The sequence below is a fragment of the Oryza brachyantha genome, chromosome 8, assembly GCF_000231095.2.
Source record: "Oryza brachyantha chromosome 8, ObraRS2, whole genome shotgun sequence".
NCBI classification, from domain to species: Eukaryota; Viridiplantae; Streptophyta; class Magnoliopsida; order Poales; family Poaceae; genus Oryza; species Oryza brachyantha.
The window spans coordinates 14,550,671-14,569,910 of NC_023170.2; the positions used below are offsets into that span (position 1 = coordinate 14,550,671).

Genomic DNA, 19,240 nt, shown 5'->3' on the forward strand with positions numbered 1-19,240 from the left:
ATGCGTTCTTTAAAGTGCAACCTTTTTAAGAAACTAAATTTTATACTGAAAAATCAGTTACTTTTTCAAACATATAAAAAAGCTCTAAAATATAACATTGTAAAAGTACCTTTTGAGACAAAACGAGACAGTTCACCAGATTATTACCGCATATTGTATATGTTTCTTTTTGAAAAAAAAAACTTTCCTTTTACATTGTTTAAACCACTTGTTCTAAATTATTTGCTAAATTTACTTGTCAAAATATTTAATTTATCCATTTAATAAGTAGAAAATCCAATTAATAATGGGTTTCAAAAAGTCCCTTAAAACTATATTTGGGACGTGCTCTAAGGTAGTAGTGCTAGCTAGTCTAAAACGAAAAAACCATTAGTATATGATTAATTGTGCATTAACTTTTATAAACTTAAAAAATGGATTAATCTGATTTTTAAACAACTTTCATATAATTTTTTTTAAAAAATATACCGTTTATTAGTTCGAGAAGCGTATAAAAAAATTGAAAAAAATTCTCTCCAGTGGCCCTTGTGAACGCACCCTTGATGCTCAAACTTTTACCCCTATATTTCCTCTTTTGCTTATGGTTATAAACTAAAATTTAAATTTTCAACTTTAAATTTGGAGTAGATTTTAAGATTTTTTCATCGTATTTTATTCTTCAATCTTTTGGATCGCTATGAAAGTTTTGTTAATAAATTATTTTTCGTTCGGTCGCCTCTATTTGAAAAGCTTGCCTTGAAATACGACAAAAACGACGTGTTTGGTGACGAGAGAGAAAGAGTAGTAAGTCAAAGTTACCTGTTGAAAACTGCGCTACATGCCTGAACATGGTAGCTCTGTTGTGGTGCTGTACAATAATCTCTATTGAACTAATACCACTAACCCTATACTAACCCTTTCCTTTGTTTGATGTTTAACTGCATGTAAACGACAACATCTGCTTCCAGTTCACTGATGATTCAATATAATACTCACCAGTGTATGTTACTACACAAATTGAGCAGCAAAGCAAAAGCAAATCCACGTGAGTACAACCAAGCCGTTTGAAAAACGGGCGCCCTGTACCGTCCAATCAGTATGCAACCACACGTTTAGAAATGCCATTAGGCAGGCACGACAGGAAGCAGTCTTAAGCAGCTTTTAATTACTATATAGGATTAACCAAAGAAGGGCTTTTGCTGGGGAAGTAGTGGTACTATAAAATATTGTGATGCATCTTCCCATTAAGATTTGCAAAACAAGAGTAACAAGTCAGGTTGGTTAAGCCAATGCATTCATGTGGGTGTCTTGCTCTAATTAGGTGTAAAACTGCTGGTCCAGTGTCACTGTTAGCTGAACTAGCTCATGCTTTTGAGCTTTGGATTCCAGGGGTTAGGAGAGGGATGTTTGTTGTCTTCTTCCTGGCTTCTGAATCTCTCAAGTTTCATCCACATTCTGACGTTCACACCGGCATAACAGAGCCACCATTGCTGCTCTGTCTTGGACGGTCATAAGATTGAATGAATCTGTTTAAACTAATGGAGCAGCGGCTCTCTATTTAATCACTGTTTAAACTAATGGCCATCACTTAAAGGCAATAAGTAGGATATGGGCACTCTGTCTCCGGATAGAAAAGCAACCTGAATACCTACCTGATCGCTCATGTGCGATTGCAACCCTGTCATTTCAGTGACGCACCAGCTTGAGAACTGAGATTGCATTGTATGTGAATTTGAATTCGAATTCGAGTTCGAGTGTTCATAACACGTTTCAACCCGACAGTTACGAGAGGCATAGGTACGGGCGATCGATGATGGATCGTGTAGAGGAGATCTGCTTCATGAAGATCGCAATCGCGTAGCTGTTGCCCACACTGGAAATATTGGTAGGATTACGAGCCACTGACGATGTGGGCCACGTCACATGGAAACAGTGTCAGTTCGTAACGAGATTTTGCCGAAACGAACTGGGCAATTTGGCCATGGGGGTTAACGAGGAGCGGTGTTACTTGCCAGCTCCGCGAACTCCATGTGCTTGGCTGGCAAAAGCTCTTTGTACATCATTACCATCTCTTTCACTCCCCCCCCCTCTCTCTAATCTGCCCTAAACTATTAAAAAATAGATTAGCAATATTAAAATTTATTATGTGTGAATGATATTCTAATAGATTTATCATGACAAACTCTTTTGTATAGTTATATTTCTACTTGAATGCTACTTTATATAATCCTACCGCTGAGCTCCCTATTTATTGATGAATCTAACCAGATTAGGCAAGTCTCAATGCATGGTTTCGGAGCTATCATGCATATTAAATAGGGTATTGCATCAGTAAAATTGCTGACTTTGCAGGGTTATTAAATAAGAGAGTTTCATGAGATGAGAGAGTCTTGATAACTATGCCATGAAACTATGCATTAAGATTGATCTTAGAAAGTCTTATGATAGAAAAGAAATAAAGTGGTACCTAACGACAAAAGATGCATAAGTTTTTTTTGAAAGGAACAATAACTACGGCTGATTAAGTTTGAAAACTAAAAGGATAGATCTACGGTTGATTACCTTTACCTACTACTCCAGCACAGTTCTGCCATTTCTGCCGTAGGACGGATAAATACGGATGGATTTTGCAGCAAAATTAAAACCCTGCACACTTTCCACCAATCTCCCGTGTTCCTGCTCGCTTGTAATTTTGCTGGGCGACGTGATGCCCAGTTGCACTTGCACACACACTTCGCCACGACCCGTGTCTTTTTTTTCGCAAAGTCTCTGACCCCTCTCTGTGCTGTGTATTGCATCAACAGAAACTGCAAAAAGATAAACCTCCTCACTCACATGGCAGAGCCGGCCATTGCGTGTGCGATGCATCATGGAAGCAGTACTCATCTAAACCGACCATTGGATTAGCACTGGTAAACTTATGGAAAAAGCTGATATTTTTTAAAAGATGAAAGCTTTTTAGGAGTATAGATCGACCTGGCGTCTTGCGAGACTGAGACTCGGGCGTTTGCTCTGATCTAGAGTTAAGCTTTTTTGTTAGCAGCTGCAGCGACCAAATTTGCAGGCAGCAAAATGAGTACTGCGTTTCTGTTATGCTGTGAAACACAGTGCTGATTAGACGGTTGGGGGTGATTGTTTTGGATTTTTCCGCGAAAATTGGAGAGATATATTTACAAACAAAAAATAATTTATAAATAAAACTTTATATACGTATGCTTAGCGATTTAAAGGTTAATACTGAAAATAAACTTCGATAAAAACAGTAATCAACTTTAAATTTAATGTTAAAATTTAAATTTTGTCATGTAAATATAAACAGAAGCGAAAAGATATATCTCCTTAGAACTATTTTGTAGGAGTAAAACATTACTGTGCCACGGAGATTTAATGAGCTTGGTATTTCTTTCACCCACCTGTACCGCGAGGTGTGCAATCTGTGGAAGGTGGAAAGCGCTGCGTTAAACCGCGCGAGTTTAAATTCAAAATTTTTGGATTCAAATTCATCATGGTTTTTGCTGTTTTTGTGATTCCGTACAGTTTTGACGGTTTGCGCGGTAAGGAGAACTGACCATCACTAGCCGGCGGGTCTAACGTACGAACATCCACGTGTCCTTTAACCCGCATAAACAATTTTATTTTGTAGTTTATGATTATACGTATAATATTTTATTTTTATCATACAAATTTTATGTATAAAAATTATACATAGAAACAAATTTATAACGTTTAAAATATATAGAAAAATAAAATGTATCATCAGAAAAGTATACAACAAGATTATATATTAAAAAGTTATATCTATACATTAAAAATATATAAAAGTTATATATACAAAGTTGATACGTATAATATTCGCACGGGTCAGTGGACCGTGGACGCGCGAAAGTTCGTCCGCCTTCAGCCAGAGCTCGTTCCTATTCGGATTGGATCATATGCAGTTACACTAGTGACTACAAGATAAAAACTGCATGTGATCCTGACCATCTATTTTTTTTATGGATGGTTCAGATTTAAAGCTACAGTACATGATGTACAGTACAAGTCTTCGTCTTCACTCTTCAGCCAGGAGCTCATGATTGACCGCGTGGCCCCGTGCCATCCCGGCCACCGCTGACCCTGCGTCGGCCACCCCCACCACCGCGCGGCCCCCGCTCCCCTCCCCTCGCAGCGAGCCAGCCACCGCCCCACCTCGTCGCGTCGCAAGTCGGCACGGCAAGAAAAAGGGCAAAAGAAAGAAAAAAAAAAAACCAAGAACAATGGTTTCCCCTGGCCTCACCTGGCGTGATCCATCGCGGCCGCGAATAAAACGGAGCAGGTCCCGCCGAAGTGACACCGCCACGCGGAAAAAGAAAGGGACGAGACGAATCGATCGAACCGGATCGCCAGTTCGCCACGCCACCCCGGCCGCGGCGGAGCTCTCCGGCGAGTGAAGCCATTAGCGTCCTCCCTCCCTTCATCGATCTGCCCGTGGATCTCGGCGCCGGCACGGCGTCAGTAGTGCGACCGTGGCCAGTCATTCATCGTGCCTTGCTGGCTCTGCTTGGTGATCGATCGATGCACACGGCGCCGGAGATGGGCGGAGGCCGGACGCGAAGGAGGAGGCCACCGGCGGCGGCGGCGCAGCAGCACGGCGCGAGGGCTCCGAGGGGCGAGAGAGTATGTGCCCCTTTCTTGGGCTCCGGCCACGGAAAGTTTGCGCCTTTCGTTGAGCTGAGCGCCCGAATGATGATGGCATTCCTCGCGTTTTTGGGTGGTTTCCAAGACCGTGTTTTTTTTGCTTTCCTCTCCTCGGATCGCAAAGCTGGCGCCTTTCGCCTCCCATGGAGATGGGCGTATGAATTCTTTTCGTTTCGAGTCTTTCTCCTTGCCCTTTCGGTGTCTTCGAGATACGAGTTTCTGCACTCCTTTTTTTTCTCTCTTCTTTTATTTTGTGTTCTTGGAGGGAGCGGTTGATTGCTACGGCTTCAAAGCTCAAAGCTTTTTGTTTGTGTACACCGTACTCTGTTGCTTTAGCGTGCTCAATTCTGATGGTTTTCGTTCTAACCTTTTGAAATGGGCTCCGTGGGATCCATTCCCCTGGAGAGCGATTCAAATTCGGTATCTTGATGATTGCTCTCCCGCTCCTGCAGTTGCGCTTTGTATTTAAATTTCCTGTCGCTTGTTGCATCTGAACAAGTCCATTTTGTTTCTTCCCCGCCGTGATCAAGGTGATGGCGAGACCCAGCTGGGAGATGCCGGCGACGAATTCGGCGTCGTCCAATGCAGCCGCAGCGGCCCAGGTGATCACGAACAGGAGCCAGTCCAGGAGAGACAGGAAAATTGCGCTGCAGCAAGACGTACATCATCTTACATTCTTACCCACTTCGTCGAAATATTCAGTCTTTGGTCTAGCGTTTCTTTCAGAAGATTCAGTTGGTATACAATCTAATCTTTTTTTCTTGCTGCGTTCGAACGCTATGCTGTTTGGGTTTTGCGTCGCAGGTGGAGAAGCTGAGGAAGAAGCTGCGGCACGAGGAGAACGTCCACCGAGCCCTGGAGCGCGCGTTCACGAGGCCGCTCGGCGCTCTCCCTCGCCTTCCACCTTACCTGCCTTCTCAGGTAAGGTCGAGCTCCGGCCGCCGCCGCCGCCATGGCTGCAGCTCCAGGTTGTGAAAACGGATTCCATTTCAATCGCCCTGATCATTTGTTTCTTGCCGAATTGTGCAAGACGCTGGAGCTCCTCGCCGAAGTCGCGGTCTTGGAGGAGGAGGTCGTCCGGCTCGAAGAGAAGGTCGTCAACTTCAGGCAAGGCCTCTACGAGGAGGCTGTCATCATCTCCATGGCGAAGAGCGCGTACCTTTCCGACGTCGACCGGTGCACGCCGTCACGCCATGGCCAAGTTTCCGACCAAGCTGCTAGTGATAGCTGGTCATCTCTGAAGCGAGTCACCAATGTCAAGCAGACGCCAAGAAGACCTCGTCCTTCTCTGAACCAAGATGATCGTCCTGGGAAGGAGAACCAATCGTGTACCACAAACTATTTCAGAGATTTCAGCCGCTCGCCAAAATGCAGTGTGGCAGTAGAGGAGAAATGTGCTGGTTTTCAGGTACTAAATTTTAACACACATATGTATTTTTTTTGTGTGTGATTAACTTTGTTTTGCCTGCTAATGTTCTTTCATTTCAGACAGTTAGTACAGTGAAAGATCACAAAGGTACTGAGGACAGCACTGTCATTGATTCAGAAAACATCTCGACAGAAGCAAACAAAGTGTCTGAAGAGCTATTGACGTGCCTGCTGAACATCTTCTCACAGATGAGGTCCTCCACTGACCAGGACGAGGACCGATCATCGTCTCCGTCGGTTTCAGGCGCCTGCGCCGGCGACCCTTACGGCGTCATGGAGTTGGGTGGCAGGGACATTGGCCCCTACAAGCAATTCAGAGCTGTTGATGCCAATTCATTCGATCAGAACGTTTTTTACAGCAGCAACACATTTCTTGGCAGGAGATTGAAGTGAGTTCCCACTGATCTGGGTAACTACTGCTACTGCTATCCTAATCTTACATTGCAAACTAGATTTCTTGTGTGTGATGAGTTTGGTTTCTGTTTGACCTATCATGTTCATGGAATGATCCTGTCTAGTGTCTACCTGGCAAAAATCAGGGCCTTGCTCCGGAAGCTCTCCTCAGTTGACCTAGTGGGCCTTTCCCATCAGCAGAAGCTGGCTTTCTGGATCAACACCTACAATTCCTGCATGATGAATGTAAGCTGCCCCTCATAATTGATGCCTGCCTTTTGCTTCTCCCCTCAGCATGATTGACAACTTTAATTAGCTCCATTTTACATTGATGTGAAATTTCCATCGGTTGTAAATTTGTTTAGGTTTGCTTAAATACATCCACCTAGATAGTTCTGGCCATGTGTAATATTGTGTGCCTTGTTTAATTGAACAAGAAAGCATACACGGCATGTCTGTGGACTGCATGTTGTCCTGTTATTAAACATTTAAACCTCAGTATCAAAATGCTTACTACTTCCTTATGCAAAGCCATAAATAAATTGACCATCTTGGCTCCATTATCCTTTGACCCACAGCCGGTCTACACTTGTACAGCCTGACAGAATACATTAATCAGATCAAGTGACATGTCTCCTGATCAAAACACTAATGCAGGCTTGTTTATTCTGCAACTCCAGGCATTTCTTGAGCATGGAGCACCTACCACCCCACATATGCTGGTGGCAATGATGCCCAAGGTTCCATCTGCATCCACATTTACTTCTGCTTTTCTAGATTCATTACGTAGAGCATATGCATCTGCAACCTCGAGCAAAAGATAAAAAAGAGTGACATGGAGAAAAAACCAATCTCTGACAAGAATGAGTTGGCGGGTTTTCTTTCCTCCTGCTCCAGGCGACAATCAACGTGGGTGGGCGCGTGCTGAGCGCCATGACGATCGAGCACTTCATCCTAAGGCTGCCCTACAATGCAAAGCATGTAAGATGGCAGCACATCGATCGACATCATTGCCGTGTGCCTGAAAACCTGTTCGATCGATTTGGTGGTACGAAGATCGCAGTGATGTTGAGATCCTTGTGTGTGGTCTATGGACAGGTGAACCCCAAGCGGGTGAAAGCCGGCGATGGCACGGTGGCGGCGGCGGCGGCGGTGGCGCGAGGAGTGTTTGGGCTCGACTGGCCTGAGCCGTCGGTGACGTTCGCGCTGTCCTGCGGGAGCTGGTCTTCGCCGGCGGTAAGTTTCTTTCTCCGGCGTGCCGGTGAATTGCTCTTCTCTCTCGGAATGCAGTCTGCATGTGCTAGCTTCAGACTGAAAAAGGAACAAAAGTTAACGTGTATGAATGGTATTAGTACTATGGTGTATCTTTTCAACTGCTACATCATGAATTTGCCCGGAAGCACTGTGTGGCAACGAACGACCTGCGATTATAGAAAGCGGCAAAGACAAAAAAAGTTGAGCAAGCTGCACTTTACTAACTCAACTGATTACTGAATAATCCCCCATCCATTTTAAATTACTTGTCGTTCTACCTTTGTCCTAAATCAGATATTTCTATCTTTGACTACCAATTTCTTGCAATTCTTATAGTTTGACAGCATGCGGATTATAGTATGAAAGTATTCGCATGCTAAAACTAAAAAATTAGAGCAATTTTACCATTCTTAAGTAGATATCAGGAGGTATTACTGTTTTCTATATAAAATTTAGTATCTCTTGACACTTTAGATACTAGAAGTACCAAATTTTATATAGAAAATATATAGTGGTATCTCCTGAAGAATGAAAAAAATGCTCCTGTGAAACTATACAAATTTCTAGGTACATACAAATGGTTGCCTTGGGACAAAACTAAAACAACAAGTGACGGGGGCATTATCTGTTACGGCACAAACATTACTTTTTTGGTGCAATCAAGTTATCTGTAGTCTGGAGAAGAGTCCTGAATACAGAGACTCTTTGCTTCATCTGCTACTGTCAAATGTGCGAGAGAAATCAGGCAGTGCAAAGCTGCAACTGCCTGCTTCCTGCAGAATTATCTCTGAACTTACTGCAGGGTAAGTTTTTTCATGAACAGTATTTCCTCTATGCAGGTGAGGGTCTACACGGCTCGTCGCGTGGATGAAGAGCTGGAGGCAGCCAAGAGGGACTACCTGCAGGCCGCCGTCGGCGTCTCGACGGCGAGCAGGCTGTCGATCCCGAAGCTTCTGCACTGGTACCTTCTGGACTTCGCCAAGGACGTGAGCTCACTCGTGGACTGGGTGTGCCTGCAGCTGCCCGGCGAGCTGCAGCGGCACGCCGTCGAGGCCAGTCGCCGGAGCCCGTCGCCGCGGCCTGTTCAGGTCGCGCCGTACGAGTTCAGGTTCAGGTATCTGCTGGCCGCGTAGTAAGGCCAAGCACCATGTATGGGAGAAGGGTAGAGCACATTCTGTGTGTTGTGTAGCACACGTTTGCAGCCAATTGCTGGATTTTTTTTTTTTGCACTTCTAAAGGAAATTTTACTGATAAGTGAAGAGTTGAGGGGAAAATAGATTCTAATTTCTCGAGAGGATGACTCCTTGTTTTTGCATGTCATTGAAATAGTTATAAACAATTAAAAAAATAGTAAGATAGATTGATATGTGAAATTTCACTTCACAAGCATACGTTTCCAAATTAAATCTCTATAAATGCCAAATGGTAACAAAGACAACAAATTGAACTTCAATAACCATATATATATATTCCGAGTCATATTACTATTTTGTTAAAACTTATAGAAGTTAAATTTGATCAACATGTTTGTGAAGTCATATACCACACATTAATATGTTTTGTTCATTTTTTATAACCATTTTGATGATATTAGATGACATGTAAGAAACAAAATAATATCCTCTCAAGAGTTTAAAACGGTTTCCCGAGTCAAGAGTTATATATATGAAGTTCCCTCCCTCTTAAGAATCGGTGTTTTCCTACCTAAAGTGACCTTAGAGCAGAATTTCCTAACTATAGTGACCCTTGCAGCATAAAGAAAATACGATTAAAAAACCTCAAAATTAACTATAAATTTAAGTTTTAAAATTTAAAATTTAGCCTACAAGCATAAGCAAAAATATGAGGCGGAAAACTTGAAAGGAAACACTGTTGTGATTTTGATTAGTTTAAAGGTGATTTTCCAAGCTAAAACATGAAATTCTATCGGTTAGAGAGTGAGTTCACCATGTGTGTTATGGTTCAAATCTAAATCTGTAGCTAGTTCATGAATGATACTCTCTCCGTTAAAATGCTTTTATTTTTTTACTTATCACACACACATCAATATAAAAGCAAAAGGACTATAATACTATCCACTTTATCAAATACCAATATAATTATTTCATACTTTATCTATTCTCGATGCATACATTCCTTTGTTTTATAAACTCCAATACAATAATTACTCAGAAATAAACGTATTTTTAGAACAAGTTAGAATTGGAAAAATAATCTTATTTTGGGAGCAATGAAGTATGATTCCATATATATATATGCGCAAATTTACCATTGTTGAGAAGGTACCAAGAGGTAGATACTAAAAGGTACTAAATTTTACATAGAAAATAGTAATATCTAATGGTACCTTTTTAAGGATAGAAAAAATGCTCTACGTATTCAGAGTACAGTGTTTGGCAGATTTAAAACTGTACTATCCACCAGCTAGCAACCAACTGCATTGCTAGAAACTAATCAAACAGAGACAGAAAAAACGAGTTTGTTCTATACATTGTACATATCCCTCTTCTGGTCCTCACTGGCCATTATTGATTGTGGCTACATCAATACCAGATTCAGTATCTTGTTGATCCCTGGCTACATCCCAAAACTGGGAATTTGGTTCTGTCCAAGTGGGCCTGGCCTGCACAGCTGCACATCACTGGTCCACTAAACGCTAGTGGCCTGCCTGTTAATGGGCCTTCTTCAAACTTAATACTGAGCCCCTACCTAAATAATCATTCAATATGCTCTTTAAAAACAGGTAGTTCATCCAATAATTCTGCCATTGTTTTCTACATGACCATTTAATCAAAAGGCTATATATTCTTTTAGAAAAGGGTATGTTTTGTGCCATGCTCTACCATTTTATTCTCTTTTTTTCTTCCGTGTTATGTTTTCTACCTTTAATTAGTATTAACTATTATAAATTTAAAAATCATTTCTTTTTAAGAAATTTATATGCATCGTTTAATAATTTTTAAAGCATGCTCGTGAAACCGAGCTAATACGTACCTCACCCAAATAAGCTACTGGCTCCGTCTATAAATATATGACATCGTTGACTTTTTTATACACGTTTAATCATTCATCTTATTTATTTTTTTTTTAAAATATGTAAAGCCATATATATGCATCAAAATATATTTAACAATAAACGAAATGATATAAAAATAATTAATAATTATATATATATATATATTTGAACAAGATGAATAGTCAAACGTGTATAAAAAAATCAACTGTGTGGACAGAGGGATTAAATCAAACACTGCCTAAAGGTCCACCTGTCGAGTCGTTGACAGAATTCACAAAAAAGAAGACAGACAAGAAAAAAGAGAAAAGAAAATGTAAAAGTGGACAAGTTGACGTGGCGCATCGGTCCAGCCGGGACAGCCAGATTTTGGAACGGCAGCGTTGGAGATGGCTCCACCAGCAGCTTGGCACTGCCAAGTGGCCAAAAGGCCCAAAACTAGATAACTCAAGTCCATATCGTTGGTACGCAGTGTGCCAATACGAGGCACTCATGTGTGACTGAATTCCTGTACTGCCTGTGCCTATTTGGAGTATGGAATTCAGCTCGATGCCGCAGCACTGTACTGATATATATTCCAACCGCATGTCAGTGATTAGTACCGGAGAGATCTGAACTTATTTGCATCTCTATAACTTACGTGTTTTAAGTGGTTGTTTGGATCCAGAGATTTTTTTTTCCCTTATTATATCGGATGTTTGGACTAATTTGGAGTATTGAATATAAACTGATAACAAAACTAATTACATAAATAAAGACTATTTCAGTAGACAAATTTTTTTAAGCCTAATTAATCTATGATTAGCAAATGTTTACTGTAGCATCACATTCGCTAATCATGGACTAATTAGCTCAATAGATTCGTCTCACGAAATAGTCCAGAGTATGAGGTAAGTTTTATTAGTAGTCTATATTTAATACTTCTAATTAATATCCAAACATTCGATATGACAGAGACTTAAAAAAAACCGGAGGGAACCAAACACCCCCTAAGATAAGACGGCATGTTAGCAAGCCTGGTCTTAAACCTAAGACCAACACACAGAGTAAAATTTATTGTTGTTTCTACGTTGCAGAGCAGCAAATAAAATGCTTTGGATCCACCATTTCTTATTTATTGAATTAATCCTGCATTATCTGCGGCAAGCATCATTCCCAATCCTCACATTCGTTGTCAAGATGATCGTTATGTACCATGTGCATAGCAATTACTTTATCTAATTTGATAATTCTTATCATTTTAGACAATGACATAGTATTTTAAATCAATTTTTAAATATGATTTTTTATTAAATAATAAATAAATGGTTATTTTTATTAAAGTACTATTTATGACTTATATATACACACATGTTGCCCTAGGGTTTTAAACTAAATAATTTAAAATTATTAATATTTTAAATTTTAAAAGTTTGAACATATTTTTGTGCAAAATGATAAGAACTATGGAACTGCAGGGAGTAACAAACAACAGTTTATAAAGAGGAAATACATACTCTTTTTGTCTCAAAATAAAATTAAAATCTAGTATTATGTTATACACAACTCACGGTGCTACGAATATGGATATGTTGTGTCTAATTCAGTATTTTTATTTGAAGACGGAGGAAATATATAATACAATGATTTTCTGGTGCCAAAGAAATTGCTAGTGATGTAGAGGCAGGAATGTAATTGATATTTCTTTTTTAAAAAGAACTCCCTTGAAAAGATGTCCGCTCGTGTATCTTCTTTTTCCAAATCAAATACAAATAGTTATAAAAAGCAAAAAAAACTAGACAATGTAGAGTGTTGTAACATATTTAACTCCCCAAAAAAATCACGTTAAAATCAAAGTAGAAACTGAAGGGGGGGGGGGGGGGGGAGATAAATTTGGCATGAACAATAACACTACCATTCATATGGTATATATATATATCAATGTGTAGGTTGAGTTTGTAGCTAATATATATTTTGTGGGATAGCATATTTGTGTTGTATGGTATTGTCAATTTTTTAAAATATTTTCGTAACTACTTAGATGGTTTTCTTACTCATGATGGTACATAGCTTGGTAGGATCAAAATAGTTTCCCCCTCAAGGAGTCCATACAGGCAAGACGTTCACCCAATCTACTGATAATTTGTTCCCAAAAATAATATAATTTTTTCAACACCCTAAGAGATTTCAGTTTGGAGGAATTTTGGAGGAATAAAATTGTTTCGTGCAAAATAACATGTAAAATTCATGAGTCCCAAATGAGGCCTAAATGGAAATATCATATGACCATTCCCAGTGGAAGGTATATGTTTCTAAGGGTACCACGAAAGCAATAAAACGTTTAATTGACGATTGAAATAACATATAAAAGGCATTATTTCATTTTGTTATTTCATATGTAATATATGCAATAGACAAGTTGCATTTGAAATAGCATAAACAGAGTTTTATTCAAATAAAACTCATTCCCTCTATTTGTTAACTCGTTGCCAAATCATCAAAAGTGCTAACATGCCATTGTATTTAATGAGAATAAAACTTCCACTGAAAATAAGGTAATTATAAAAAAAATACTTGAATATTAGAGAAAGACCTAATATCAATTAAATATATGGAAGTGGGGCTTCGAACCCAGACCGGCTATCCCACCACCTTGTGGAGCTATCCAGAAGTCCCACCACCTTGTGGAGCTATCCACTGAAAATAAGGTAATTAAGAGGTTGTTTGGATCCAGAGACTTTTTTAAGTCCTTGTCATATCGGATATTTGGACGTTAATTATGAGTATTAAATTAGACTGATAACATAACTAATTGCATAAATAAAGGCTATTTCATTAGACAAAATTTTTTAAGTGTAATCAATCCACGATTAGCAAATGTTTACCATAGCATCATATTCGCTAATCATGGACTAATTATGCTCAATAGATTCGTCTCGCGAAATAGTCCAGAGTATGGGGTGAGTTTTATTAATAGTCTATATTTAATACTTCTAATTAGTGTCTGAACATTCGATGTGACAGATACTTAAAAACAAGTTAGAGGGATCCAAATAGGGTCCAAGGTCCCCCGGAACTGAAAGATTAAAATTACTAGCTCTGTCCCATAATAATCTTATTTTTTGTTTTTTCGTGTCCAACGTTTGACGATTCGTCCTATTAAAAAGTTTTTGCGATAATATTTTTATTATTACTAGATGATAAAATATGAGTAGTACTTTATACGTGACTAATTTTTATAAGTTTTTTAATAAATTTTTCAAATAAGTCAAATGGTCAAACGTTGGACAAAGGAAAACGAAAAATAAGTTTATTATATGACCAAGGTAAGTACAGATAGATGGTGTCGGAGGAGATGATCGATGGATCCGGCAGGAAGGACCATACACTGCAGCTAGCCGTCCTGTGACTCCTGTCATCTTGAGCTGTAACATTACGCCGCACTGTCGAGGTGTCCCTGTAGGCAGGTCACGGCAGATTCTGCCCAGCTTGATCCCTTCGTCTCCATCGGAGACGTCGCTTGCCTCGTCACGGCCGGTTTTCGTATTAAAAACCAACGGCGCCGCGGCGCGAGGACCGCCGAAACCACACAAAGTGATCCGATCGATCAGCTCGCCGCCGGTTTTCGCGCGCTTTTGCTTCGCTTTGCTTGCTGCTGCTGTGTCTAGCCATATGCTGAGGTCAGTGTCCGGGTCCAACTCGTCGAGGGGCATCGCCGCCGTGGTCGGCGTCGGCCCCAGGCTCGGCTCCGCCGTGGCTCGCAAGTTCGCCTCCGAGGGTTACACCGTCGCCATCCTCTCCCGCGACCTCGGCACGCGCTCTCTCTCTCGCTGTCGCTCTCTTTCTTCTTCCTCCGGCCGCCCGCCTCCTGACGTTCTTGCGCGCGCCGTGGGGTTGCAGAGAAGCTGTCGCAGCTGGCGGAGGAGATCGCGCAGGAGGCGAAGGCGCAGGTGTTCGCGCTGCGGGTGGACTGCGCCGACGCGCGGTCCGTGCGCGAGGCGTTCGAGGGCGTGCTCTCCCTCGGCCCCGTCGAGGTGCTCGTCTACAACGCCTGCGAGCCGCCGGCCGACGGCGACGGCGACGCCTCCCCGCGCCCCACGCCCTTCCTCGCCATCTCCCCCGACGCCTTCCACCGCGCCCTCGCCGTCTCCGCCGCCGGCGCCTTCTACTGCGCGCATCAGGTACACCCGTCCGCGCGTCGTCTCTCCTAATTCTTAACCAATCGATTCGATCACCTCCCATCTCGATCACATCGTCAATTCGGAATGATCGATCGATCCATCGATCACGCACATGTGCAGGTCATCCCGGGTATGGTCGAGCGGGGCAGGGGCACCGTCATCTTCACCGGCTCGTCGGCGTCGGTCACCGGCTTCGCCGGCTACTCCGATCTAAGTAAAGTTTCACATGCTCAAACCCCCCCCCCCCCCCCAAAAAAAAGCCTTTTTTTCTGTCGTTGCAATTAGAGATCAATCGAATTATTACTGCATCGGTTCATGTCCGCGCGCGACTCAAATGCACGCAGGCTGCGGCAAGTTCGCGCTGAGAGGGTTGTCCCAGTCGCTGGCCAGGGAGTTCCAGCCGGCCGGCGTCCACATTGCTCACATGATCATCGACGGCGCCATCGGCGATCCGAGGTCAGTGAGCTTAACACAACCCTTAATTCAATCACTACCTAATTCATCATCAACCTAGCTATTTAATTCTTCCTCCTCCTCTCTCTCTCTCTTTCTCTCCAAGATTACATCTTTAGGCTCGCTGGATGAATTAACGCATAACTCTAAGTCTCTAACCCAATTTCGAGCAGTCAAATTGCGATTAATTAGTTCGCGTAGCGAGCTAAAGGCAAGTGGGAGTTTGGAATATTGTCCCTCTTGAGCTATGACAAGAAGAAGATATGGCGCGTAAAGATAAAAGATTATCTGATTTATATAATAGTTATCTTATAATATAAAAAGTATAATTAATCGCTACAAATTTAAAAATTTGTTTTAAAAGTATAAGATGATCAAATTGTTATTAAAAACTAGCTTTTATAAAAAGTTTGTACCGTTTAGTATCTTGAAAAACATACTCGTGAAAATTAAGAAATAGTCAACTCTAAAAGAACGCAGCGGATATACCAAAGTTTTTGGGAGATCTCTTGGTCCTCATCGCTACCTTCCGAAGATCGGTGGTCCTGTAGTGTCCCAAATGAGTAGATCAGATCAGATCAGCTCATAGGGCATTTTCAGGAAAGGGGGTCCGAAGAGAAAGCAAAAAAATTAATTTGCGTCCCTCTCACAGATATGCAGGAATACATTCCGTAATGATGGCACGGATATATACGACTTTGGTCATACTGGCCACCCAAAACCATGCTCGAGCTGCTTCTTTCAGCATCATTCCTTGAACCTAGAAAGAAGATATTCTTTCCGTTTCGCAACATAAGACTCCCTCTACTTTGCAATGTAAAACTTTCCAGTAGTGTCTAGATTTATATGGATGGTAATGAATCTAGACACATATATAAATTATATACATTCATCAGTAAATGAATTTAGACAAAATTAAAAATTCTTACGGTATGAAACGGGGTAGTAGTTCAGCCGATTGGTCAATGGGGTATTTTAGATAGTATGAAAATAATTTGTCTGGGAGGGGAGGGGTGGTTTGCCGGTTTGCCGATTTTAAATATTTTATAACATTAGTTTGAAAAGGTGTGTGTGTGTATATATATATATATATATTACTTGGCATAAATATGCATGCCAATATGCCCTCCTCGGGAATATGCAAAGTGATGGTAAGCTTAGGACCAAAGAAACCCCTTCGTACGATGTATATAATACACGAGCAATTTTATTATTTATTGAGAGGTATTATAGTTTTTATTATAAATCTATTGTACCTAGAGGTACTAAAATTATAAAAAAAAATTGGTATCTTTAAATACTTTATCAAGAATCGTAAAATTTCTTATAATATATATGATTGTGCATGTATTCTATTATAATATTTTAAATAGTTCTATTGTTACGAAGTGTTGGAAAAGAGCAAACGTATTTGCTCTGTAAATCTAGAAATTATTGTATTTAAAATGAAAAAAATGATTTGCATCATCAAATCATCAAATCATAATGGGTCTAAAAACAACATTGCACTATTTGATTATGACGGATCTATATGGGATGATTTTTAGGTCGACCCACGTATGTATAAATAGGGCCTCATCTTTTGACTTGTGTTTATAAGCTAAAATTTAATTTTTTTAAGTTGATTTAAAAATTAGTTTAAAGTTGATTTAAGTGTTTTAATCGTAGTTTAATTTTTTGATATTGACTTAATTTTAAATTGCTAAAGATACATCAGATTTTTTATGTATAAATTATTTTTTTCATTGATGATAACTCGTTACGGCTTATAAGCAGCTATAGGTCAAACGATGGGATTGTGCTTTCATGACTCATAAGACAGACAACTTTTGATTCTCATTAGCATTTACTATTATAGGAAGCGGTCTCGCGATGTGCTGAGAGGGAGGGAGAGAAGATTGATGAGTATTAAGGATATTGTTTATTATATACTCCGTCCATATTTTTATGTATGACACTGTTAACTTTTAAAATTACGTTTGACCATTTGTCTTATTCTAAATTTATATCCAAATATATAAAATTATAATGCATACTTAAAGTTCTTATAATAATAAATCATATTATAACAAAATAATTAATAATTATATAATTTTTTTGAATAAGACGGCGTCATATAAACCTAAATGTAGGGAGTACTAAACCTAAATGGCGTCATAAAAAAATATGGAGGGAGTACTAAACCTAAATGTATCTATTAGAAGCACGGTTAGACATGTTAGTTCTCTAAGACCGCGTTCGGCTAGACTGATAAGTTAACTTGTCTCTTTCGTTTTCTGCACGTACGTTTCCAAAACTACTGAACGATGTATTTTTTTAAAAAAATATAGAAAAATTGTTTAAAAAAAATATTAATATATTTTATATTTTTAATAATTAATCTATTATTACGTTTTTCACGCCGGAGATAAGTTAACTTAGGCCGCGTTCGTTTGCCCCTAGTAAGTTAACTTACCCCTCGCTTTCCATGCGCACGCTTCCCGAACTGCTAAATGGTATATTTTTTATAAAAATTTTCTATAGGAAAGTTGTTTTAAAAATCATATTATTCTATTATATATATATATATATATTAATAATTAATATTTAATTAATCATATACTAATCTATTGCAACGTTTTCCGTGCTAAGACAAGCTTAACTTACCCTCCCTCAAAACGAACCCTCCCTCAAAACGAACGTAGCCTTACTTCCAATACCGAATGCGGCCTAAGTCCTAAAGTCCGATGATCTCATTACCAATCCATCCCCGTCGCCGACAACGACGAGCTTCCACGATTTGGTGACAAGTCCCGTTGATTCTTCCATGGTCTCTTGGTGACACCATTTGGAACCATCACAGTGCTGAGCTGTAAAAAAAGCAGCAATGCCGAGCTCCTTAAATTGGTACAGTCTGGTCGGAGACACCGTCACACCTGGCCAAACCACCGCCTACCACCTCGCGTCGATCAACCAGTCAGTGTATATGCTTCTGAGGATTTGTTGTCCAAGCGGCGCGCCGCCCGACGCCGGCCCCCCGGCGAGAGCGCGCCACGCGGCAACGTCGGAGATCTCCACTTCATCGGCGCATCGATCGCGGCTTTTTACGCTTGTGGGTGAATCGCGCGTGCAGGTGCAGCGATGGACTGATGGAAGCTCTTATCAATTTGTTGTTTGTTTGTCAGGTCGGCGAGGGGGAGGTGCGCCGGCGAGACGACGGCGGCGGCCGCGGCGGCGGACCCGGACGCGGTGGCGCAGAGCTACTGGCACGTGCACGCCCAGGACAAGAGCGCGTGGACGCAGGAGATGGACATACGGTCGCCGTCGCTGATGTAGCAGGGAGGTGGAGCTCCTCCGCCGCCGCCGCCGCCGCTGCCGGCGGCGGAATCTCTACTAGTGTCACCAAACGGGAAAGACTCATCTCCCCGGTCGTCTCGTCGTTGCGCGGCTGCGGACCGGGCATCGTGTCCCCGTTCCGCGCCGCATGTTTTGCGGCGCCGGCGCGCCCTAGTTTTTAGTGTGTGTGTGTGATGCATCGTTCCGTCTCATCGGCAGCAGCTCGATCGGGGGAGTTGCCGGCGAGAGCGACGGCACAGCTTTCGCTGCTTCTTTTCCCACCCCATCTCGTCCGTCGCCGACGACGGCGACACAGTTGATGTGGTTTTTCTGTACGGTCTATCTCTAAAAATACACACGTCCCGTTTTATGCGTGCCACTGCCAGGTTGATGATGCCTCTGCTTCTGGTCGAATGAATGGACTACATAAAACAAGCATGTGCCTTTTGGATTACCTGCACTTGATTGCATGAACAGTGATGGACCCTAGATAAGTACTCAATCCGTTCCAAAATATAAATACATCTAGATTTTTTTTTACAGAGATTAAGTCTAAAAACTTAAAAAC

The 19,240-nt window shown here is 41.2% G+C and overlaps 2 protein-coding genes across 3 annotated transcripts; both read left to right on the forward strand.

Annotated features, from left to right (window-relative positions):
• Window positions 1-4,162: 4,162 nt before the first annotated feature.
• Window positions 4,163-8,882, forward strand: LOC102722325. The gene is made up of 10 exons (XM_006660148.3): window positions 4,163-4,635; window positions 5,187-5,315; window positions 5,461-5,577; window positions 5,687-6,064; window positions 6,145-6,473; window positions 6,624-6,723; window positions 7,158-7,217; window positions 7,375-7,458; window positions 7,576-7,713; window positions 8,571-8,882. Exons 1-10 carry the CDS (start codon window positions 4,534-4,536, stop codon window positions 8,862-8,864), a joined length of 1,731 nt encoding a protein of 576 aa, XP_006660211.2. The 5' UTR covers window positions 4,163-4,533; the 3' UTR covers window positions 8,865-8,882.
• A 5,288-nt stretch (window positions 8,883-14,170) lies between these two features.
• On the forward strand, window positions 14,171-19,171 carry LOC102710517 (uncharacterized oxidoreductase YoxD). Of its 2 annotated transcripts, none has more exons than XM_015840303.2 (5): window positions 14,171-14,534; window positions 14,624-14,904; window positions 15,025-15,118; window positions 15,249-15,360; window positions 16,010-16,199. In XM_015840303.2, exons 1-5 carry the CDS (start codon window positions 14,396-14,398, stop codon window positions 16,113-16,115), a joined length of 732 nt encoding a protein of 243 aa, XP_015695789.1. In that variant the 5' UTR covers window positions 14,171-14,395; the 3' UTR covers window positions 16,116-16,199. The 2 variants fall into 2 exon arrangements, with proteins under 2 accessions (XP_015695789.1, XP_006659496.1); XM_006659433.3 differs by lacking the exon at window positions 16,010-16,199 and adding an exon at window positions 18,522-19,171 and having other exon boundaries at window positions 14,183-14,534.
• Window positions 19,172-19,240: the final 69 nt, after the last annotated feature.

What these genes read in the sequence shown, in the direction of transcription:
- LOC102722325 (XM_006660148.3), top strand. Translation starts at nt 4,534, where the DNA reads ATGCACACGGCGCCGGAGATGGGCGGAGGCCGGACGCGAAGGAGGAGG. An exon ending in GGGCTCCGAGGGGCGAGAGA is followed by an intron (nt 4,636 to 5,186) that starts GTATGTGCCCCT and finishes GCCGTGATCAAG; the next exon opens with GTGATGGCGAGACCCAGCTG. An exon ending in TGGTGGCAATGATGCCCAAG is followed by an intron (nt 7,218 to 7,374) that starts GTTCCATCTGCA and finishes CTCCTGCTCCAG; the next exon opens with GCGACAATCAACGTGGGTGG.
- LOC102710517 (XM_006659433.3), top strand. Translation starts at nt 14,396, where the DNA reads ATGCTGAGGTCAGTGTCCGGGTCCAACTCGTCGAGGGGCATCGCCGCC. An exon ending in CATCCTCTCCCGCGACCTCG is followed by an intron (nt 14,535 to 14,623) that starts GCACGCGCTCTC and finishes GTGGGGTTGCAG; the next exon opens with AGAAGCTGTCGCAGCTGGCG. An exon ending in CCTTCTACTGCGCGCATCAG is followed by an intron (nt 14,905 to 15,024) that starts GTACACCCGTCC and finishes GCACATGTGCAG; the next exon opens with GTCATCCCGGGTATGGTCGA.